Source organism: Crotalus tigris, unplaced genomic scaffold (genome assembly GCF_016545835.1).
Source record: "Crotalus tigris isolate CLP2741 ecotype Arizona unplaced genomic scaffold, ASM1654583v1 scf7180000017614.5298720, whole genome shotgun sequence".
In the NCBI taxonomy this organism is placed as follows: Eukaryota; Metazoa; Chordata; class Lepidosauria; order Squamata; family Viperidae; genus Crotalus; species Crotalus tigris.
The window spans coordinates 2,606,363-2,631,052 of NW_024096513.1; the positions used below are offsets into that span (position 1 = coordinate 2,606,363).

Here is a 24,690-nt window from a genome sequence, read left to right on the forward strand (position 1 = left end):
TTAAAAAAATATTCCCTCCCTTTGCTACTCCACTTCTACACTTTCAGGACTCCTCAGCCAATTTCAAGTTGGGAGTTCTTTCCTTTAAACGAAATAAAAAATTAAAAAGGCTATTGACCACTTAAAGATTTTTCTCAAGTAATTACATTAGCTGAGAAAAGCAAAAAGGGAAGACCAAGCAATTAATGTGCAATCGTTGCCTGTTTTTCTTAAACAGAAGAATCTCCTGTCTCCGCCTTTCTTTTCCAGTCCAATAGCACAAAGCAAAATTGACTGCTAGGAGCAGAGCCAGCTGGGCGGCTGAGGAGCGCCCGAATCCGTCAAGGAAAGACCTTTAACAGATCTTTACGAAGGCCCCTTTGTCACCCAGAATGGTGGCAGCAGCAGTGGCAGCCACGGCCAGAACCAGAATCACAGAAGGGAGACCACGATTCTTCCACAAGCCACTGGTGGCCAGACTTGTCTTGAACACCAGGAAGAACGAGAGAGCAATATTTATTTATTTACTTTATTTATGCCCTGCCACATTTCACACGGACTCATAGCAGTGTAGAATGAAAAAACAAACAGCAATACAGAAATGATATAGAAATAATGACCCTTAAAACTGTCAAACCCTTTCATAATTCACCGTAATAAAATAAATTAATAAGGGTCATGCAAGTAATGTGCCAGATCTTAAATGAATTCTCCTTCTGGAGAGCTCAGGGGGTTAAGGCTTTTTCTAAAAGTCGGCAGCAGCAGTGGAGCCACCTGGCTGCCTGGTGAGAAGCAGTTCCAAGTGGGGCTGCCACAGAGATGAGACTCTCGGGGCAGAGGAGCACAGAGCATCCCAGCCGGGATGCCCACGGTGTACGTGAAGGCTTGACCCCGGCTGGCCGGTCCCAATTCTAAGCGGAGCCTCTGGCCACGCGGTGTTAAGCATGAAGAGCTGTTCCTGCCCTCCCATGAGCAGTCAAGGGGGACCAACTGCAGCTTCCAAGCATGTCGCCAAAGCAGTGCCATGCAAGGTGCCCGGCAGTAACCTAATGGACAAGTGACCAGGGTGCCCATAGCCAGGACCTCGTGCTCTAGAAAAGAAGGTCACCAAGCAAAGCTGATTGAAGCTTTGCCCCCCTCCAGCCCCCATCTACTTATCTAGGAGGCTCCCCCAGCTAGCCCTCTTCATGCAATTCTCTTTCAAGATAGGCACCATAAAGATCAAGAACACAAGAAGCCAAAGAAAACAAAAGCACATGACAAAAAAGGAAACAGCAGGAAGTAGCTCATTCTCTGCAACACCACAACTCAGCCTGTTGTTAAGTGAGTTTTGTCCTATTTTGCAACCTTTCTTTCCACAGCTGTTAAGTGAAATCACTGCAGTGGTTAAGTTAATAACACAGTTGTTAAGTGAGTCCGGCTTCCCCGTTGACTTTGCGTGTCAGAAGGTCGCAAAGGATGATCACGTGACTCTGGGGCACTGCGACCGTCATAAATATGAACCAGTTGCCAAGCGTCTGAATTTTGACCACGGGGGAAGCTGCTGTGGTTGTTAAGAGTGAAAAATAGGGATAGGTCACTTTTTTTCAGTGCTGATGTAACTTCAAAGGGTCACTAAATGAATGGCTGTAAGTAGAGCACTACCTGTTTTGCCCACTACATTTCTACAAGCATTTGCACGTCTAAACACGCCGAGGACTTCCTGCACTCCACAGAACTCCCTGTGAGTTTATCCACACAGCCACATCTGACCTGCTTCCTCCCATCAGACACCCTTCCACACCTCCAAAATGGGACCAGGGGATGCTACACTGCACAATGCTATATATAAAAAAAGAATGATGTATGGTTTATCCTGGTTGAAAATCAGAACTCTTGGAAAAGACCAAAACTGACACCTCTATAGAATCTGGGTAGGGATGGGTGCCCCATTGTTTGGGTACTCTATCCAATGTTTTCATTTCCCTCAAAGAATATTATCATCTTGACCTAACAAGCACAGACCGCAACAAAGACTTCGTCTCTCTTGACTGCAACACAATATTTGCTCAAATAAAAGCTGCTGCCCATGCATTCATGCAGCTGAGATAGAATGTAAAGGAGATGGGATGCTCTCACTTCCTTCCTTTCAGTTTTCCAAAATGATTACCAACCTGTCAACTGCCCAATTTCTTGACCACTAATGTCTTTTGGCTACCATCTAGTGGTCAATTGACCCAGCCACTAGCTATTATTGAAGAGTTGGTGTTTGAGAAAATAGTTTTCCTGTGTATGCACAGGTGGCTACCTCAAGCAACCCTTCAAAATATATTGAATAAAATACAGGAAAGTTGGGGTTCTTGCAACCAAAATAGCATTATGGAACAGAACCCACTAACTCAATGAAAGGGGGGCTCGATCTCACAGCAAATCTGGCAGAGTTACTGGATCCAAGCAGATCACCGATCATCATCGCAAGCCTCCTTCCTTTTCCTCCATAAGGCCCAGACTGTTGGCATGACAAACCTTGGGCCAGCACAACATGGAAAACACCACTTCCGCCCTGGAAGTCGGATGTCTTCAGGGCTGACCAGGCGACATTGTGAGGCTGTCCTGGGCAAAGAGCAAGTGGGCCTCTGTGTGCAAGACAAGAAGCCAATGTCGGGGCTTCCCCATGGAATGCTTGTCAGAAGGTTGCAAAAGGTGATCACGTGATCCTGGGACTCTGCAACTGTCTTAAGTACATGCCAGTTGCCAACAGTCTGAATTTCAATCACGTGACCACGGGGAAGCAGCAACAGTGTGAAAAGGGGCAATAAGTCACTTTTTTCAGCGCTGTTGTAACTTCAAATAGTCACTAAATGAATGGTTGTAAGTCAAGGACGATCTGTATTAACCACTATGTTTCTACCAGCATTTGCACATTTAAATATTTCTTCATCCATTTTTCCACCTTTACTGCTGTACAAAGTACACAAATTCTTCCTTTTCCTGGCCTTTTTTGTGTAACTTATTCCTTCCATTCTTTTTTCAAATGTATTCCTGTGGTCTTGGATGCATTAATTTTCATACTCTTCTTGCTATCTGGCATTCATTGCTCATTTGGTTCTCAACCAACAACATCTCATAATCTGAATACAAAAGTACCAGTCTTTACTTCCCAAACAATACTTCTTCAAGGTCAGTAAATGCAACATTTCTCTATAAGTGCTTTATACATACAGGGTAACATACATCCTTCTCTCCCTTGTTTCTGTGTTGACGAAAGAGGGGAGGGGCGTCAAACTATTCTCCCAAACCCCCAAAGGCAGGACAAGAAACAATGGTTGAAAACTAACCATGGAGAGAAGCAACCTAGAACTAAGGAGAAATTTCCTGATAATTAAAACAATTAATGAGTGGAACGGCGTCCCTTCAGAAGTTGTGGATGCTCAATCACTGGAGGTTTTTAAGAAGAGATTGGCCAACTCTATGTCTGAAATGATAGATGGTTTCCTGCCTGAGCAGGGGGTTGGGCAAGAAGACCTCCAAGGTCCCTTTCTATGTCCTGTGTTTTATGACCCATCTGCTAAGAATTCCGTTTATGCTCTACTTCCACCATATCTACTCTTCCTGCAATCAGCAACTTACTTCAGTTCTGTATTTGCATATCACTTTCCATAATTCACTAGGCAGCATGGTTAAGACACTGAGCCTTTCAGCTGGAAAGCCGACAGCCCGGGTTCAAGACCCAAAAATCACAAGATGGGGTGAGCTCCAATCTTTGCCTAGCTCCTGCCCACCTAGCCGTTTGCAAATGCAAGTAGATAGATGGGTACTACTCCGGTGGAGAGAAAACAGCAGCACGTTGCTGGCCACAAGACCGCAGATGCATCTTCGGACAATGTTGGCTCAATGGCCTTGAATTGGAGATGAACACCATCCCCCGAGTCTCGGCAACAACTAGCAGAGCAAAATCCGCAGGGACTCCTTTCCTTTTCCATAATTCAAGACCGTTATGCTTACTCTAAACCTGTGCTACTACCAGACAGCAGGGAAAGACTTTTCAGTAGCTGACAATAACTAATTGTGGGGAGAAGGACACCACAGGCAATTATATCTGTCATGGCCACAGAAGGGAGTCAGTTGCCAGCAATGAAACAGAAAGAACGCAGGCTGGGAAAATTGCAGTAACTACAATCCAAGCAAAGAGCTCTTTGCAGCAGCGAAAATAGCAAAATGCCGGTCTGTGATGGTTTTCCCAATGGAGGGAATTTCCTTCACCAGAATCCTGGGAGGAGAAGCCAGAACCAATGGAGACCACGGTGACCCACTGGCCTTATTTTCAGGTGGTCTTCGGAGGAAGATCAGAGGAAGTCAATCGATCTTGGCAAGCCTCTTTTCAGCCAGGTGATTTGAACAATGTGGATAGATGAACAAGGAGAACTCCCCCCTTCACCCAGCTTTTCCAGCTAATAATCTGGGCAAGGCAGAACTGGCCTTGCAGATACGAGTGCCTCTTATGGCAACAGTTTATTATTTCAAAGATGCAATGTTGAAACGTTCAGTCGAGAATCTCATCCTAGACAGAGCAGCCTGTGGGAATTATAGGACAATCTGAAATATTAACTCTTGGTCAGGCAGCCGAGATGCTCGGAATACAGAATCCCTGTTTGCAGGAGCCCCTCAGCTGAATCCAAAGAACGCTGGCTGGATTCAATCGCATGCTGAATGAGAATGCATAAGCTAAGATTATGCCCTGCTTGCCTCCAGAGCTTCAGATGCCACAGTAGGCAGAAATGAACCTGCAAAAGGCTTCTGGGCTCAGCCTTGACCGCATCAAGCCCAGGACGTGGCAAGGTATCCTCCATAAGGCTTGCATTCATTTCGGCACAAAATGCACTCCGGTTCTGCGCTGGCAAGGGCTCTCCTCTTACACCCAACTCAGCTGAAGCATGGGCTGCTCAGCTCCCTCAACGGACAAGCTGTTCCTGAACACCTAAGTTGCCGCACTGGGAGTTTTGCACCCCAGACTGAATCTGGAACAATTTGTGAAAGAAATGGGGGGGGGCCTCTGAAAGCAGCAGGATTTATCGCACAAGGGGAGCAGCTAATATTGAATCTTCAGATTTCAGCAGGTGGGGGAAGGCAACCCAACCTGGGGTTGAGTCTAGCCTAGTTGGGGCTCCCGGGACTTCCAGGACTCTCCCTCTAGCAAGCAAAGAATGGGGCAAGAGAGAGGATCACGGGGGGGGGGGAAACCTGGATTAGCCCAGCCTCAGAACGGGGGGGGGGGGAGGCAAGGGGGTAGAAGGCATCCTGGACTATTTAGTCCACCCTTCTGCCCAGTGCAGGAATCCCCAGTGGCGGCAGCAGCAGCATCCCTGACAGATGATCACCCAAGCCCCCATTTTAAGACTTCCAGCAAAGGAGATTCCCAAGGCAGACTGTTCCTCGGTTACCTTTTCCGATGTGCAAGCAAATTCTGCTTCCTTGCTCCTTCTTTCTTGTTTTGTTTTCTGGAACATCTCTGAAGAATTTTGCCCTGTCTTCTAGACGGCAGCCCTTCAGGTCCAGCTGGTAGGTTTTCTCCAAGCTAAGCGGACCCAACACCTCCGACCACTCCGTTTTTGTTTCCAGGATCCCCTCAGCGGCTTTCTCACATGCTTCTTTACAAGCTGTGCCCAGAACTGGATGCCATATTCTTGGCATAATCTGTGTAACACCCAACAGACAGGAAATTCCATTTGCTTCAGCTTCTCCTTCAGGTGTACAAAATCTTAAGGAAGGGGTGTGGCCACATGACCTGAAAAAAAGGTGTTTTGTGTCCAGACAATAAGAAGTTGGAGAGCAGAAGAAAGCAACCTATGCAGAAAGACAACAAGGATGAGGAGTGAGAGAGGAAGAACTGCAAAATGTTTGGCATTGTGGTTGGCAGCTCAGCCTTGTAGCCAGAATCACTTGGGGCTTTCTCCTCGTGTTCTTCAAATTGTTTCTGTCACTCTTGGTTCTACCAAAGTTTGAGTGGCTGTACAGAGGGGGAATCTGTACTGTTTAGAATGGAAACGCGGTTGAAGAAATGAAATGAAATGAATACAACTGCCTAAAAATCAAACCTGTTTCTGCCACAAGAGCTCAGAAATGCACTATATTAGGTGGCAAACAAACAAAACCTGGCACATTTTCTGCCCATCTCTGGGAAGAGACAGCAAGCTGGGCCAGAGCTAGCAGCAACAGAAGCCAAGCAAAAGGTCCAGTCTCCAGGTGTTGAGTGTGACTTGAGAGCACCTTGTCTTGAGTTGCCCTTGAGGGTGGGAGGCAGGGTCCCAACCCGGGTACCAGACACTTGATCTTAGCCAAAGGCCAAGAAGCAATGAGCAGACAAAGAGCTATCACTGACACACACCTGCCCTCTGCTGACTGTCCACAGCGGGAGCAGCTGCCATGATTCAAAACCTGCCCTGGGCTCTGCAACGAATCAGCTTCATCTCAACTGGCACACTAGAAGCTGGAGAGGAGTTGCAATCACGTTAAAAGGACAAGATGGACCACATTAAGCTGTGGGTAGATTGCAGAGCTCTCCAAGCCACGGTCGAACCAAGGATTTATCACAAACACAAAAACAACAAGAGTTCACTAGGGAGAAATGGCAAAAATTCACTGCCAGCCTCATGAGGTAGATTCTTCTACACAGCACGAAGAATGGGAACACAGCACTCATGCACACATGCCTAGTGCTTGGATAGACTATCAGAAATTACCCAGGATATGTACACAGAAATGCTTCCAGGCCTGGAAATTCAGCATCTAGCCTAACACAGCATATTTAGAATGAAGCCGCGGCCGCTTGAGGAAGGCAGCTGTTTGGTTTTGGAAAAACAGCAGCCGGCTTTCCTACGGCAGCCCTGACTCCATCTCACAGCCGGCTGCTTCTCCTCCTGAAGGCTGCAGAACCAGGATTGAATCGCTGGAGCCTGACATTCATCTCTGCCTTCATACCGAAATGAGAGAAACTGGAGCGGCCAACCAACGGCGCAAAGCTCGGTCAGGGTCAGCCTCAGAAAGTTGCTTTCACCACCTCTGTAAAAACACAAAGATCCTCACCTCATCAGAACTCAATTCCCCCAGAGACCAAACCAAAGCAAGACTGGATCTGCTCACGCTGAGGAGCCGATGAACTTGCTCCTCAGTTCAGGCAGATAAAGAAAATTGTACTACCTGCCAGGACTTTCCTCCAAATTTGTAGCCCCACAAAAGAGTCAGAATGTCAACAGTGACCAGGACTCTGCATGAATTTTCCAGGTTCTCCTGGGTTGTTGTTTTATGCATAAGGGATGTGTGCAAAATGAGAACCCAGTTCATTATTGCTATGAACCCCATCAGCTTTGTGTTCATACCAGGGAGGGGGTAAGAATTGTGAAAAGGCCTTTGTGGATTCATTTGCAGATTTGCTTTAATTTAGCGGCTCACCAAAATCAGACTCTCTTGCCTCAGGATTATCACTGGCATCCAGGCGATGCATCTAAATATTGGCAGGTACAAAAGAAAGATGGCTCCTTTCATTTCGACAGACTAAGCACCGCAGAATCTTCTCCCTAGTTTCTTCCTCGTGGATGAAAACTCCGTGGGACGTCTACATTTATTTCACCCTTTAAAATATTAGGGAATTTTAGCCCCCCTCCCACATAGACAAAGAATCTCTTTTCCAACACTGTCATCCTTCCAACAGTTGAAATAAATAAATCACAGCATCTCCCCTTGTTCAACTCGCCAGAACGCAACACCTGTCCTTCTGTTGGCTGCCTTCTCTGCGCTGGGATTCAAAAGATCTTTGGGAAGCATTTGGAGCTAGGAAGGGCAGCCCCTCAAGGTACAAACGTTTCCTAATCTAGATGATCTGTTCCAGGCCTGGAGGGGGCCGTGGGGGGGGGGGAAAGAGGCTGAGTTCCTTGTCTCAAGCTGGTTGCCTGGTGCAGTGAGGGGAAAGGGCAGGTCGGAGGGTGACCGCCAACTCTCTTCAGGCTCACACATCAATGGACACACACACACACACACACACACACACACGCACGCGCACGCACACGCGCACACCGGCCAGGCCTCTCTTTCCCCACTTTGCCCTTCCTGAGACGGCAGGCAGAGCAGGGGCTTTTGCCAGCAGCGGCCGGGAGACACCAAAGCGCTGCCTTGAAAGAGGAGAGGCCGAGGCCGGTTCCGTTTCCAGTCTGGCTAGTTTGGCTGCGAAGTGCAGCTGCCATCCCAGAGAATTATCCTGGCCACCCCGATCTTTTGCAAACATTTCCACGCCAGCTTGACTTCAATAATATTGATTTTCAATTACGCTTCCACCGAATGGAAGCCAAGTCATTGTTTTTCAAGGCACTGACCCAGGTTTTGTAGCGGGACAAATTTCACAGTGCTGAATTCAACACTGCACGAAAAACAAAGGGAGCTGGTTGAGTCCTTTTTGCCAGTCCAGATGTGACCCCTTTCAGATAGCTGCCTTGACCCCACAAAATGCAGAGCCGACATTCCTGTGCTGTGGATTTCAGAGGTTCACAGACACCATTGGCCTCCTGGCTCATTTTCCTCTGATCTTTCCGCTTAAAAGCTGAATTTCCGTGAGTTCTGAATCACTATTTTAGCCTGTGCGCCTTTTTTTTTTCTTTTAATAGTGGATGTTATTAAAACAGTATTAAAAAAACTAAGGTTTTCAACAGAGAAATCATTATCAAGGAAAAATTCAAGGAAACAACAAGAGACAGCAATCAAATCCTCCAAACACGGGGGGGGGGGGCGAATCCTGAAAATAATCAGCCCATTTTCAAGGAAATATTAATTGAAATTGACCACGTTCACATCAATAATAAATGAGGCATTTTATTTCCACAAACACCAAGGCGCCTCTCTTCCGCCTGCCCGGTGCATTATCCCAACAACAGGCAGGACAATCTCTTTCTCAGCCTGCCTCGTCTCTTCTTTCACCCTGAATGTTTCAAAAACACCACTGGGGCGCCTTTTCCAGATGCTGCAGATGCCCCGCGCACAATCCCGTCTTTTGGGGAGGCTGCAGCCACAGGAGACGCCACAGCGGCAGATGCCTTCCCTGCAAGAGGCGACAGCCCGAGTCAGCCCTGCCAGAGGAGAAGGGGGGGGGAAGGTTGAGCCCCCCCCCCCCAAGAGCTCCTGGCCAGGCTCCAGACCCACTTCCCACTCCCATCTGAACCACAATGCGGAGAAACGTGGAGACGCCGTGGTGGGCAAACACAAGGGGGGGCCTGCTGGTGCTGTGACACGCCCCTTGCCAAGGTTACGGTTCTGCCTGGATCCAAGATAAGGCTTTCTTCCCTTCCCCAATCACAAGTATCTGACCCATTTTAACAAGGCAGAATTTCAGCTGAAGCGTCCATCTGTTTAATTATTTGCCTCAGCTATCAAAATATCAAATGTGACATTTCAAGGCTTAATATAATTTGAAAAGGGTCTTGCTATTTCCATTTGCAAGAGTTTTGCCTTCTTCTGATGGTTTCTGGGGTGGAGGGGTGCAAGGAGGCAGACAGTTGTGCAAAAAACGGCCCCTTTTGTGCTGCTCTCGGAAGGCAGGCGCTGAAGTTGGAGGGAAGAAGAAGAGAAGGCGAGAAATTCTCTTCAGGGTCCTGACCAAGTGAGCGAGAGGCTTTATACTCCCCTAAAGAACCAGACAGGGTGATTTCCAAGGCGCTCACAAAATGCAAGAAGCTTCCTCAGTGACACCAACTAATAGCACTTAAGTCAATTAGGTTATTCCACTCCGCCATGTGTGGATTCTACGTCTCCATTCCCGTGACAGCAATTACATTTTCTCCACCAGACATTACAAATGGCGCTTAAAAAGGATTATGCTCAATGTTACATTCTACAAGAAAACCTAAAAATAAAAACATCTGAGTTGATTTAGTCACAAAGAACAAGATTCCTTAGAAACAGAACTGAAAAATAGAGAGATGTTTTGTCTTGCAGGAGAAAAGAAAAATAATAATTTAACAACCACTAAAAATCCACAAACACTGACACCTCTACAGTGTTTTCCCCAGAATCAAAGCTCATATAGCCATTTATTAGGCAGTTCAATCAAAATCCAACCAGCTGCTTGGTTTTTTACGACCCTTTTATTTTGAAATGCCCGTGTGAAAGAAGGGAACACATTAAGAACACAGGATAGAAGAAATTCTTCATTTCTTAGGAAAGGTGACAGAAAAGCGTCAGAAAGATGGGTCGTCTTTGATGTAAACCTGAAACTGCTGCAGTTACTACAAATTCTCCTGTCATTCTTGAGTTTCCTTTTCATTCTGCATTTTGACGGGGAAAAGGATTCTGAGCTCTTTTAACTAACATTTAAAAAAAAACACTGGAGTATCAGCTCCTTGAACCCAGCACCACTACCAAGACGGAGCTGGAACATGGCAATGACTGAATCTTTGTCCCATATGTGTGAAGCTCTCTGGGGCACACCTGAAAGTCTGCAATGGCCACACCTGCAGAAGCACCTGAAAGTGATCCACCTGAGCAGAGTGCCAAACCTCTGGAGGCCCAAAGGATCCATTTTTTCTTTCATTGGCCCAAATTCCAGCCCAAACTATGACCAGGTGAGATCAAGTCCCCAAAAGGAGGGGCAACTTCCTTTCCTAAAAAGACCCCTCAGATCCCACCCTGAGGTCTAGTTCTGCCTCAGGTCACTCTTTCTGGGTGACCTTGGGCCAGGCACTTTCTCCTAGTCCTAGGAAGGAGGCAACGGCACCCTTTTCGGAAAAACCTTGCTAAGAAAACTGCAGGGGTTTGGTCCAGGCAATCCCAGAAAACTGGGCATGACTGAACAGAAGGGAGAAGAAAAAACCCTAAGCCTCCCCCCCCCACCCACACAGAGCAAACATCCAGCCCCCCGCCCAAAAAAACAATAAATGTTTTCTCAACTGGCTCAACTTTTTAAAATAAAGGCTCCTATCCATTCGGCGTGAAGGAGCATCCCTTTGCCTAAAGCCCTTGGAATGGGAGAAGAACCGGCCCAGCCGGAGAGCGGCTTGATGTCCCCCCAGCCCAGCCTGAAATCCCGGCGGGGCCGGCCCACACGGCCTCCCCGCCCCTCCGCCGGCTCCCGGCTGGTGCCCCACGCGAAGGGCGCCGGGCCAAAGGCCTGGGCGCCACGGCAGAGCCAAGGAAGGTCACTGCGGCTCCGTCCGCGCCCGGGCGACGGCCAGGCTGCCTTGGAGGGCTGCTGGATTTGGGGAGGCTGCTCGGAGGCGCGGCTGAGCAAGCGGCGGAATGGCGAGCCTGGCGGACTCCGCGGAGGACGGGGCGCAAGGCAGGGCGGGCTCCCGGACACACCTGGGCCGAGAAGGCCGCCCGGGGAGGAAAGGCCAGGGTCGCCATTGCCTTCGGGGGGGACGGGGGGGGCCCGGCTGCTCTGCCGGCCAGTCGAGGCCCAGCGCCTCCCTCGACCGCGAGGAAGAGCAAGGCCGCCCCTGCGGGGTCTTCCGCCCCGAAGGCGAACGCTCGGACCCCGGCAGTTTGGTCCGGGAGCGAGGGAGACTCTCTCAGCCCCCCCAGGCTGGAGGCTGTGGAGTTCCCCGACCCCGCAGAGCCCAAAGGCGAGCCGGGCGCCTCCTTGGCCGGGGGCCGCCTTTGCCGGGGGGGGGGGCGGAGGGCTCTGCGGCTCTCCGGACTTTCCCGGCCTCTCCGTCGCAGAGTTGGCGCCAGGCTGCCCTTCGGCCCGCGGCCCCCCCCCCCAGCCCAGCCCTCACAGCTCGGCCACGCCAGGAACTCCGCGGCCGCGGGGCTTAGGAGCAGAGCAGGGAGGCGGAGGAGGCTGCAATGCAGCCGCCCGGCCAGTCCCGACTTTCCCGGTCACTTTCCCGCCCCCCAGCGCCTCCGAAGACGTCCCCTCGGCTAGTTTCTCCGTCGGAGGAAGGGGACGGGGGCACCGGCTCCCTCCATCACCCCCGACGCCGCTAGGAGGGATCGCGGACCGGCGCAGCCCTTCAGCATTTGCCGCCGACCCCGCCGGCCGCCCCGCCAAACTCCGCTCCGCGCCCCAGGCCGGCTCTGCCCTCCCCGTCAAGGGCACGCGGGGAGTCCCGCCGCTGGCCGGGGCGGCGCCGGCCTTCCCAGCGCACGACGCCACCGCGGGGCTCCCGCCGCTCTCCCCCCCCCCGGGCACCGCCCCTGCCCGCCCCCGCCCGACTCACCGATGCGGATGACATGGGGCATCCCGCGGCAGGCGTGCAGCCAGAGGACTCCCAGCAGGACGGCGGCGGCGGCGGCGGCGGGGCAGGAGCGGGCCAGCAGCGGGCGCGGGGCGAGGCAGCCGGTCAGCATCCTGGGCGGGCGGGCGGCGGCGGGCGAGGCGCGGCCGAGCGTGCCCGGCTCAGGCTCCGGCTGGACCTCCGGCGAAGACGGGGCGCCCGGCGGCTGGGCGCGGCGGCGGCGGCGGCGGCGAGGGCGCGTCCGATTCGGGGCTGGCTGCGCCCGACGCAGCGGGGAGCATGGTACTGGCTCCGGCGCGGGAGGCGGAGAGGACGGAGCGACCGGAGCGCCGCCGCCGCCCCGCCTGCCCGCCCTGCCACGCCCGGCGCGGCTGCTCCGTCCGCGGTGCCGCAGGCCCCCGCGCTGCCGCTCTCCCGGGCCGGCGAGGCTGCGCGGGGCCGCCCCTGGTCGCGCGGGGCCGCTCAGCGGAGGAAGGCGGCCGCCTGGCGGGGGAGGCTCGGCCGAAAGGTGCCGGGGCTGGAGCCGCAGAGCGAGGCACGCCTCCCGCCCGGGAAGTCCTGCCCCTTCATCGCCCGAGGCCGGCGCGCGGAGAAGAGGGCCGGCCTGGGGCTCAAAGTACTTTGCACATGCTCAACGGCCGCCGCGGTCTCTGCCCGAGTCTTCCCCGGCCCTCTGGCGGGCGGCAGGTCCGGGGCGGCGGGCTGCCTTCCCGAGGAGCGTCCGGAGCGCCGCCCTGGAGAAAATGCCCCAACTCCACAAGACGGACTTCCGGGCGCAACCTGCGCACGTGATTCGAGGAGGAACCAAGGGGAGCCGGGTCTCTGAGCACGTGCAGAGCGTCTTTCCCTTCGCTTCCCGGGAAAGGGCGAGCGGGCAGTCCGGCACCCGGCAGGGGGCGGCGGGGAGAAGGGCGCGGCTCGTCCCGGGGCGGCGGCGGCTGCTGCTGCCTGCGCGGGGGGGAGAAAGAGGGCTGCGGGCTCGGCTCGGCTCGGCTCGGCTCGCCCCGTATCCTGCAAGCCGGGCGGGCGAGATGGAGGCGGGGCTCCGGTGGGCGGCGGCTGGAAGGCTGCTCCGGCGAGGTAGCCGCCCTCCCGGGATTGGAGGAGGCGGCGGCGGCGGCGGCAAGAGAAGGTGGGGGGGGGGAAGGTCCTCTGAAGCAGAAGCGAGCCGCCCTTCGCTTCTTGCCCTGCTTTTAAATGTTTGCTTTGACTCGTGGCGCTGTCCAAAGTGCTGCCCGCTCGATTGTCCCCTCCAGGTGGGCGGGGGGGGGGCTCCCCATCTCCCTGCTCCCAGTCTGGGACCTGCATCCCTACTCCAGACTGGTCCTCGGGGCACGGCTGGAAAGGGGCCTGGGAGTGGGGGGGGGGCTGATGGGGCTTAAACCCTGTCCGTGGCTGGCAAAAGGTGCCCGCCAAGGGGAGGGCTGGATGACCTCTCGGCTTCACTGCTCTTCCTGGCATCACCTCCCAGGGGGAGGCCAGCCAGCAGCCAGTCTATAAATGGGGAGGGGGGAATGCTTAGAATAGCAGATTTACTACTTGCCTGGATGCCCACCCTGCAAGGTGTTGGAGAAGCACGAGGGAGCCTTTTCCCACTGCTCTCAATGCAGTCTGTCTTCTGCCACCCGGGCCAGGTAACTTCTAGCACCGATGGAGTAATTTTCTGAAAGAGCGCTAACCTGAATGTCAAAACATTTGGGGGGGACAGGCACAACCGGGGGGAGAGCACCAGGTGAAAGGGACAGCAAGTGAGCTTCATTGCCAAATAATGCTGCAAAATGGGTGGGTAAAGAGTCCCTTAGAAGCAGCTGGCTGTTTGCCAGGAGAAATGGGTGCGCTGCAGCACTCATCCACAGTGTGCAACGGAAGATTGACCCCGTGCAGCTGGCCGCATGAAGCACTCTCTGGCAAGGGGTTGTTGAGCTGCCCTCCTTCTCTGGACAATAGTGGTTGCAGGAAGCTGGCCCAGCGGCTGTGCTGATAAATAGGACAACAATTTTAGCACTTCTGTGTGTGTCTTGGGAAATTATAGTAAAAAACTAGCACCATGAAATTTCTGCCACCTGAAGCAGTAGAAAACGACAGAAGCATCAACACATACAAACACACACAGCCCAGTAGGATGCTTCTGTCTCTCTCTAAGAGAGCGCCCAGCCCAAGCCACCTAGCCCCAGGCTGCAGGAAGCCGACTGTCTGGTGTCTTTTATAGCAAAAGCAGCCTCAGAGAAGAGGACCCACAGTAGCCTTGGGGGACTGAAGGGGCTCGGCTGATCCCAGTCCCTGAACTCAGTTAGGAAAATCAAGCATCAACTTCAAAAGGATGGCATTAGACACTGCCCCCCCCCCATGGGCATGGGTTGGGGATGAGACAAGACAACGTCATGAAGAGAGAGCAAGAAACATGGGCTCCTGGGTCAGGGTCCTGCCACGGGAAACCACAGGAAGAGCCTTCTGGATCTGAATTCCCCCAAAGATATGGCCCCTCAGCCCACCCACCCACCCTAAATTTCTTTCCTAACACTATCCTTCTATCTGGACTAATATTGTTCCTAAGAGAAGCTATGAAACGCCTATAGCGTTTCCTGCCTCCCCCCTCTGGTGGCGGGTTGGGTAGTTCAGACCAGGGAAAGAGGGTACTTCAAATGACCTGGCCCTGAGCCACTCAGGGCTCTACAAGTGACAACCAGCACCTTGAACTGACCCGAAAGCAAATGAGCAGCCAACGCAGCTCCCACAGGAGAGATGACACGTGCACATGGAGGCCTGCACAAAGTCACAGGGGCCGCCACGTTTTGAAACTAATAGAAGCTTCTAGATACTTTTCAAGGGCAGCCCCACGTAGAGCATCTTGCAGTAGTCAAGACAGGAGGGAGCTAAGGCATGAGCGAGTGTGAGCAGGGATTCAAAATTCAAAAATAAATAGCAGAAAGCAAGAAAGGTCTTGAAAGCAGAATAACTTAATGCCTGGCTGCAAAATATTTTTGGCCTCAAAAGTCTGCGTGATTCAGTCCAATCACGTGTGCAAAAACCAACTTGTCCTGCGTAAGAGCTAGTTGAGAGATACTTGTTATTTATTTACTCAAACTTATATCCCGCTTTCCTCCCAGCGCTCGAGGCAGCTTCGTCTTCCTCCTCCAATGTTTCCCCTTTGGGTTGAGAGAGAAAGGGAGGCACCAAAGGGAGCGGCTGGGGCTGGATCACTCCGTGTTCGTGCAGCAGCAACGTCATTGTGAAATGTGACTATTGTTTTATTTTTAACCCGTCACCATAAATCTGACAGGCTGCCCGTCGGGGTGGGTCGGACGTCTTTGCAGATTCCTGGGTTGGGATGGGACGTGGACTGATTCTTCAGAACCTCTGCCAGAACAGACCTAGTGGGGGAGCCAGTCATTTCGAGGGGGGGGTGTTCCTTGCCATATATATGCTCATCCCCCCCCAATGAACACAAAGCAAGCAGCTAACCAGCCAGACAGATCCTCCACCCTCCGCAACCCTTGCTAGGGACTAGCAGCCCATCCTGCTGAGGGCCCAAACTCTCCGTGTTTGTGTTTCGTTTGCATGCTCCTGCTAATGCTCCTTTCCTACTGCTTAAGCGGGTAAATCATTTCACCTTCTCACAACTGTGAGCAAAAAGTGCAGATTTATAGGGACTCGGGCCCATTAATTTAAGGCCAGTCTCTTTCAAGTACAAAAGGAAACTGCTTACAAGACAGGACAAATGTTGAAACGTTTTTATTAATCTCAAGGGAGGAGCGGGCGGGTGGGGAACTGCTGATGGGACAAAGTATCTGAAGTCCGAATTCAAATGGAGTTTGAAGGATGACCTGCCCAGAAAGAGGCTGGAATAAGCAGTTTTTGCCCAGGGGCGGTTCGGATTTTAACACTAATGAAGACGAAAGGAAGGCTTTTGATGATAAAGAGGAACCTGGGTAAAATCGCCCTGCATTGAATTAGGCACAGCTGCCTGCGTTTTCTTTAAATTTATATGCACCCGGTATAACATCAGCACAAACTCCAGTGAGTTACGAGGCCCCGCATCACGAAGCTTCCCAAATGCCGCCAGTAAATGTGCCTGGGATTTGGCGAGACCAGATCTTGCAGTCTGGAGTGCCCTCTGCTGAAACGCTCCAGGTTCCCAGGCAGGCTGGAAGCCGCTCAATGGGCCTTCTGACAGCCGGGGATTGATTTCCTTCTCAAGCAGGCAGATCTCATGGCCTGTGTCTCCTGCGGAGGGAGGCTCTCCTTTTATGTGAGGCACTTGGGGCCTCCTTTCCGGAGTGACCTGAGAGGTCAAGGCAGGAATGGTGTTGCACGTGGAAATCCGTGGCTTGAGAACAAAGGGTTGCCCTGTAAAAAGCATCAGGCACTGTGAGATGAAGGAGGCCTCTCTGTCTGACTGGTCCAGGCCTTGACCAGGGGTAGGCAACCTTGGCTCTTTTAGGACTCGTGGACTTCAACTCCCAGAATTCCTGAGCCAGCCATGCTGAGGAGAAAGGGAGAGGTTTCCAAGCTGAGGCAGGCTGGCTCAGGAATTCTGGGAGTTGAAGTCCACGAGTCATGAAGTGGCCAAAGTTTCCCCCATGCTGGCTCAGGAATTCTGGGAGTTGAAGTCCTCGAGTCATAAAAGAGCCAAGGTTGCCTAGCCCTGGGTTAGAGTGATGGAAATTAAGACGTTGGTCTCCTAGGCCAGGGGTAGGCAACCGTGGCTCTTTTATGACTCGTGGACGTCAACTCCCAGAATTCCTGAGCCAGCCATGCTGAGGGGAAAAGGAGAGGTTTCCAAGCTGAGCCATGCCGGCTCAGGAATTCTGGGAGTTGAAGTCCACGAGTCATAAAAGAGCCAAGGTTGACTACCCCTGGGATAGTGCATATTAGTATAGAAATGTAAAAAGTTCAGATTTGATTTTAATGTCTCAATTTACTGCAATAGAGAGAGTTGGAAGTTAGTGCCTTTTGTTTCTTCCCCCGCCCCTTCTTCATACCTTGTTTGTTTTCCCTTTTCTGCTGTTGTCCCCTACTATTTGCTTTTGCATTTTCACATTTTATGTTATAAATGAATAAAACTAATTAAGAAAAAAGAAAAAAAATATTGTGCCGATGAAGCCACATCTCTAAGAAAATCCACTCGTTCCCCCATCTTTAGGCGGCTCAGCTGTTTTATTTTGACTTTCCTAGGTAACTTGCCACAATTTCCTAGTCCTGCAAAACAAACAAAAAAATCCACCAGGATCTATTCCTTCCAGTCTGTGGTGCCTTATGTATTTATTAGAAAAAACAATCACAACTTTCTTAGGCTTTCTTCCTAAGGAGGAGGCCTTCCCCCCCCCCACCACACACCCCAGATTGGAGGAAGATTGACAGAGCAATTTTTCTTGGTGGGGGAAGGGACTTGAGAAGGGAATATTGATCTCCAACCAAATCAATAGACCTGCCAAAAGTAACCGTGAACGCTTTCAGCTGCCTGGCTGGGGAGTGCAGTGGGGGGAGGGGCGGGGGGCTTCCAGAGTGCCAACCATCTCCTGCCGCAATTTGGGAGAGGGCAGGAAACGTCCTGACAGCAAATCTGCAGGCCCCCCCCCCCATTGTGGAAACAGAGCTCAGCTGGGGCTCAGGCAAATCTGTCAAGCGTATAAAATTCAGAGTCTCAGGGCAGTTCTGGGGTCAGCTGGGACCATTTGGGGGGTGGAGATCAGCTCAGGGATCTTTTGGAATAAAAAATTCCAGGTGTTTGTGGCTGGTCTCAGTTGTATCCTTCAGGATCCAGCCCCCCAGGGAAGCCCTGGAAGAATTGTACGGGAGTTGTCCCTGGAGAATCCAGACTCCAATCAAGGGCCTCAGGAAGAAAAGTTAGTGGGCTGCTCTTTTCTTGGGATGCTGGCTCTGGGCTCTTTGTCTTCTCTTCCCTCACGTCCTGGGGGGGAGGCAAGGGGGGTCCCCCATTCTTTTAAATTGCAAACATTATTTCCCATCAGGTCCAGCTGGCCTTCTAAGGTTTTAGCCAAAAACTGCAGGTCCTGCATTTTGAACCTCAGCTGCAATAGCTGCCTGCTCCAACGTTGCAGGAGAAAATCAAGAAAGAAGTAAATGTTGCCCTACAAAATCATTCCTGGACAAGGGGACAAAGTGGAGAAAGCAAAACAGGACCCTCCCTGGGCAAACTGCCTGTCCCCCCCCCCCGGGCTTAGAAAGAGGATAGGAGAGCAACATTTGGGTATGTTTGCTTCGGAAAAAAAATAATGACCATAGCTGGGGTCTCTATTCTCCAGCCTGCCAGATAAGCCAGAGATGTTCGGATCTGGATCCTTCTTCCTTTGCCTTTTTGGATTGCTCAGAGTACCTCCTGGTGATGCTGGTGATAATGGTGGAGGGGAGGGGCAAATTGCAGCCTTGGAGAGAGGCCACTTCTGAGTTACAGTTCCCGGCTTCTGTGATTCTGTGACTACAAGGAACTGGGCAGCAGGTGGTCCTCATTTGTAGGTAGAATCAAGGCCTTAAACTGGATGGATCCACCCTGGCAGAGAATGGCTCTGTTACCAGTAAAGCCGGCATCCAGGAGCCAGTCTGACAGACTAGTCCTGTCCTTGTCTGTAGAGAGACCCGTCTGCCTGGGGTCTCTTTCTGCTGGCGACTAGCAAGGCCCATCCCAAGTAGGGAGTGCCAGGCTCAGGATCAGGCTAGCCCAGGGGTAGGCAACCGCGGCTCTTTTATGACTCATGGACTTCCTGAGCCAGGAATTCTGGGAATTGAAGTCCATGAGTCATAAAAGAGCCGTGGTTGCCTACCCCTGGGCTAGACTCTCCCTCTTCCCAAAAGGGCTTCAGTCCTTGTGAAATGAACTTTGGTGATGGACCACTGCAGACGGGCCTTTCCTGTTACCCAAAGACGGTTGATTGTGACCACAGCACTTTGAAAAGATGGAGAGCTTTGGAAAAGAGTCGTTCTTGTCCACTCTCTGCCTCAATTTGTCTTACAACCTACAGACTCGCTTATGTGTGTTTGTTTGTATGTTGTGTACTGTTGTGTATTAAAATATTAATAGCTATCCCGAGGACCTCAGAGCAAGTTGCAATCCATTAAACCACACAGGATAAAGCACTAAAGTGAATGAAAGATAAACAAGATTTTAAAAGATTAAACACTAACCAGTGAAATCCCTTCTGCTCCGCTGGTCTTCTCACAAGAGGAGCCTTGTGTGATTTTGTCAGCCTTACAGCACTGTGATTTGGTGCCCGTCTGCAGGAGGCAGTCCCAGTGTGCCATTCCCCAGCCCAGGACATCACTAGCTCAGCCCCTCTCCTCTCCCTGACCCACATCCAGCTGCTTTATGGTGAGGGGCCACTTTGTTGCTCCATCCCTCCGTCCCTTCCTCTTGGGTAGATCACACCTGAACCTCTTCCAGTAGTTCTATTAGTTGATGCTGGTCCTGCCCTCTGGACACCCCCCATCTTGTATTTGCAGCCCTTTGAAGATGGCTTTCATTTCTCCCTCATTCGTCTTTTCTGTAAACCAGACATAATCCAGAGCCTTAAATCAGCCCTACAGTCTCCTTGCCATCTTGGGAGTTTTACCCTGAACTGGCTCCCATTTGTCAATGCCCGCTCTGAACTGCCCTGCCCAGAACTGGAACCCAGTGCTCTAAACGGGTCTGAGCAGGGCAGAGTAGAATAGAATATAGCAGTTAATTAATTCCTGGGATGTGGGCACTACGCTGTTCTGAATGCATCCCACAGTAACACTTGCCTTTTTAGAGGTTGCATCACACTGCTGCCAGCTGCTGGCTCAGGGCTAAGCAGAACTTTTGATGCCTTCCATCGGTGGCCGGCAACTCCAAGATGAAACAGGGATGCACTTTGGTCGTGATGATGATTGCTGGAACCAATTTTATTTTTAAAGTGCTGTTGGACTTTCATCTTCTCTGGCTGCAATTATTCAACCCTTATATGGCTGAAATCTCTGCAGCTGGTGCTTTGTGGCTGATAGTGCTGGGAATCTGTTAAAATTGCAAGGGAGCAGGCATAAATAAGTAAATGAATACCTTTTGCAGTTCATTCTTTTGGGCAGCTCTGAATGTTCATGCTCAGAATGTTCATGCTCAGTAGATTCAGAAGGATCTGGACAGACTTGAGCATTGGAGGATGCTCAAGACAAGAAGCAGTGGATGGAAGCCTGTTAAAGAGAGATCCAACTGATAGCTGAGGAAGAATTTCCTGACAATTAACAATTAACCAGTGGAATGGCTTGCCTTCAGAAGTTGTGGATGCTCCAGCGCAGAAGAAAAGATTGGACAGCCATTTGTCTGGGATGCAATAGGTTCTCTCCTGCCTTGGGCAAGAGGTTAGACTAGAAGGTCTCTGAGGTCCCTTCAAGGCCGATGATTCTATGATTCCCCAGATCCAAAAGTGGATTCTGCCAAGTGATGGATGGGAAGAAATAGGAGGTCAGACCAAATGACTGCGCTGCAGCTCCAGCCCAGTCATTTGTCGTCAGCCACGTACCAGTTAAGCAGATGTGAGCCCAGAGAACAAAAGATTACAGCATGTCTCATGCCTTGAAAAGGGCAGCAGGGCACAAGAGGATAAATAATTCCCGGTCTCTTAATAATTATCTGGGTGTGGCTGCTGCTCCTCTCTTCCAAGGGGGCTTCTTTGGCCTGATGTGCTCCCTCCAGATTTTCCGCCTATGTGGGAGAAGGAGCGACCCAATGAGGCTGATATGGTGCAGATTCATCTCTGTTCCTTTCCTGTGAATTTGGGAAATTCCCTTTTTCCTTTCTTTTCTCTAAAGATATTTAAAACTATTCTTTGGAACTGCTGTGCTAGAGGGCTCATTTCATCAGCCAAGAGAATGCCAAATCCTAGGTCTGGAGCTGCTGTGTGCTCGTCCTTGGGGGTCATCTGCTGGCTTTCAGATGGGCTTGGTCATTCTGTCCCTCGGATCCACAGAATCATAAAATCCTAGGACCTGGAGGTCTTCTATTCTAACCATCTGCCCAAGGCAGGAGCCCTTATACCAGTGGTTCTCAACCTGTGGGTCGGGACCCCATTTGGGGTCGAACGACCATTTCACAGGGGTCACCAAACAACACAGTCCACCATTTTTTTCCCCCTTTCCTTAGCTGTGCTACTCCCTTTTATTCTATTGGCTTTTGAAAGCCAATAGAATAGACTCTCTTGAATAGAGTCTAATTCTATTGGCTTTCAAAAGCCAATAGGAATTGTCCAGGCTGTCTCTGCCCTGCTGAGCCCGCCAAAAGTCCCATTCTGCAAACGGTGCTGCACCAGTTGAGTAGTCCTCGACTTACGACCGGTTGGGGGTCGCGGCATTAAAAAGGTTGAGAACCACTGCCTTGTACTATCCTGGACAAATGGTGATCCAATCATTTCTTGAAAACCTTCCAGTGATGGAGCATCCACAACTCTGGGAAGCAAGCTCTTCCACTGATTAATCGTTCTTATGGTCAGGAAATTCCTCCTCATTTCCAGGTAAAACCATCCTTTCACGAGCTTCCACCCATTGCTTCTTGTCCTGCCCTTAGGTGCCATGGAGAATAAATCAGTGTCCTTTTTCCTGTGGCAGCCCTTCAAGCACTGGATGCCCCAACTGCAGATTCTCCAACCTAGTGCAAAGAAGAAGGAACATCGCTCATCCATTATTCTCCAACAGAAATGCAGAGAGTTGCTTCAAATCTATTTTTTCCTAATGAAAAGAAGTCATAAATGCTTAGGAAAGGAAAAACAGAAAGCTTCAGGGTTTGATGATGAATACGGAGAAAGATTAAAATTAGGATGTGCTTTGCTTATAATGTAGCTACATAGCTTGTTTAATGTGCCTATAATAGCTGTATCTGTGGCTGACAATTGAAATAATGCGTTAATTGTTCTTTGGTACAACAGACGGATGAAATTTATAATGTGCATATAGACAAAACAGAATCAGTTTGGTATCATGACTAAGGAATCAGGCTAGAAATGGGGAGACCCGGGTTCTAGTCCTGCCTTAGGCATGAGGCCAACTGCAGGACTTCAAGCCAGTTGCTTCTCTCAGCCCTAGTTGGCCACTAAGAGGCAAGGGGCACACCAAGAAAAGCCAAGGAAACTGCAGTCACCAGGAGTCAAGACTGACTCAAAGGCACAGTCAAAAAAATAAATATTTGCAAAGAATGTAGTCAAAGAGAGCAAGGAGTGTTTAAGATGGAAAAAAGCAAGGAAAATACGGAGCAATTTTGATGCAAATAAAAAAGGTTTGGGAAGTGAATGAAGAAAACTAAAGAAGGAGCCTTCAGAATTTAAATGAAAGGAAATAAATTATTTGGAATGAAACCAACGTGAGTGCGTGCTGGAAGGAGCATTTATATTTAGGAAGGGTGGTGAGGTGTAAAAGAATAGAATTGAAACGAATGTAACCCAGGTTCACGCTCAAAGGGGGTGGAATTATAAGGAAGTCCTCAAAGCTGGGAGAATGTTGGGAAATGGTCAGATTGCAAGATGAAGTGGTTCAACAAGAAAGATAACCATATAGGTGGCCAATGCTTTGCTTATGGAGTGGCTGCTTGATGGGAACATGTGGAAGAACGTCATTCTTTGGACCACAGCAGCTAAAAAAAAGCAGCAAAAGGGAATGCAGAAACAACCAGCAACTAAATTTGGTATTTATGCCTGGGAAGCTAGAATTAAGGAGAGCTTTCCTGACTATTAGAAGAATTAATTAGTGGAATGTCTTCCCTCCAGAAGTTGTGGATGCTCCATCACTGGAGGCTTTTAAGAGGAGATTGGACAAAATACTGGATTGTGCAGTACTGAACAGATTTATATTGAAGAAGTCAATGTTAAATATGTGAACCCAGATAGCCCATTGTTTGCTAAGCACTAAAGATTGTAATTTTTTTTTTAAAAAATCAATAAAACATTATATATATAAAAGAAGAGAATAGACCAGCATTTGTCTGGAATGGTAGAGAGTCTCCTGCTTGATCAGGGGGTTGGATTAGGAGACCTCCAAGCCTTCTAGTTATTCTGTTATTTCTGTTAATCTTTTCTGTTTCCTGTTTCCTGCCCTGGGTCTGCACTTTGCATAATATTATTCATTCCAAAAGAGAATAGCGTGATGTGTGTACATGTATGCAACACTAGAGAACACCTTCTAAAGGGCGCAAGAGCTGGATTGTGAACTAACCAGTTTTACCAGGGGAGGAAAGGCAGATGGAGAAAGGGATGGCAGAGGATGAGATGGTTGAACATTGTCATTGATGCAATGAACAAGAATCCAGGCAAACTCCGGGAGACTCTGGGGGACAGAAGAACCTGGCTTGTGAGGGTCCCTGAAGTTGCAAAGAGCCGGACACGACTTAGCAACTGAACAACAACAACTTCTTCTTTCTCTTAGCTTTCTATCTTTTATTTCTTTTTCTATTTTTACCTTACAATAAACTAATAAGAAAAAAGAAATGAATGCTAGGATTAGCAAACATTATTGGACTTCCAAAGAGGAGGTAGGAATCAAGAAACAATGGGTGGTCTTCCAAAGATGCTGATTAGTCCTATTGGAGGGGAGGTGAATGCTGGTGTCAAATAAAATAAATCAAGCAAGGCTTGAGCCTATACGAAATAAAATGCCTCTCGGAAAATTTCATCCACCATTTGAATGTAGGGAATCCCCAGAGCCGTCCCAATCCCCCACTGAATCCCCATGCTTGAATTAGGAGCTGCAAGATGTCGGTGGGCATCCTTTTCTTCCTCTCCAACCAGCACAATTGTGCAATTCACAAGCCAGCAGATGAAGAACTGTTTCCGAGACTCAAACTATCCATGGCTGTTTGTAAAAGGATTGAGCCTCTCCTGGCAAGGACCAACTGTGCTGGGCTGTGAAGATTTCCGTGGGCTGGGAAGAAGCATGTTGGTATGCGTTACATAACACCCAACATCTCTATTCTGTTGCCCAAGAATGGAGCTGATTTTTTTTTATTAATTATCTTCTAACAATCTGGTGTTTATCTAATATTTTTGAAGTGTTAGGAGGATTAACCCAGGGAGGAAAATTTGCAAAATTAGCTTGTGCACAAGGCCAACTCTTAATTTCTTGATGTGAGAATCACCTCACTGGTGGTGCAAATTAATGTACGTGCCAACGTCACCACCGGATGATTCAACACAGCGTTGGAGGCAGAAGGTCTCTCCCAGAGATTCAGTGGCTCTCTGCAACTGGCCAAAACATTGGGCACTAACCAAAGACTAGCCAAGGACTAACATGGCATCAAGTGCCCAAGCAGATGATGACGAGATGCTTCCAGGCAAGGCTTTGAGAATTCACAAAATGTGACGGGCACTCTTGACCGGCTCAACTTTCAGTTGAAGCCCCCTCTCTCGTTTCTTTCCACAAAATTCTTTCTTGGGGAAAAGGCCAAGCAGGGCGCCATCGTGACTGGTGATAATCAGGGCAGTGCTTTAATCTTGCACTGTGCTCCAGAAAAGCCTTTTTTTGCATGACAATTTTGCGTTTCTCTTTTGCTTCCCGCCCA

The 24,690-nt window shown here is 50.2% G+C and overlaps 1 protein-coding gene across 2 annotated transcripts in view; it reads right to left on the minus strand.

Annotated features, from left to right (window-relative positions):
* Positions 1-13,091, minus strand: part of GRIK3 (glutamate ionotropic receptor kainate type subunit 3) — a 117,810-nt gene extending 104,719 nt beyond the window's left edge. The window contains exon 1 of one of the 2 annotated variants that reach the window (XM_039328971.1): positions 12,159-13,091. In XM_039328971.1, the coding sequence (XP_039184905.1) occupies positions 12,159-12,288 (130 nt within the window). In that variant the 5' untranslated portion in view covers positions 12,289-13,091. Of the gene's footprint in view, positions 1-5,399; positions 5,671-12,158 lie in introns of those variants that run through there. The other variant, XM_039328966.1, reaches the window with a different exon arrangement.
* Positions 13,092-24,690: the final 11,599 nt, after the last annotated feature.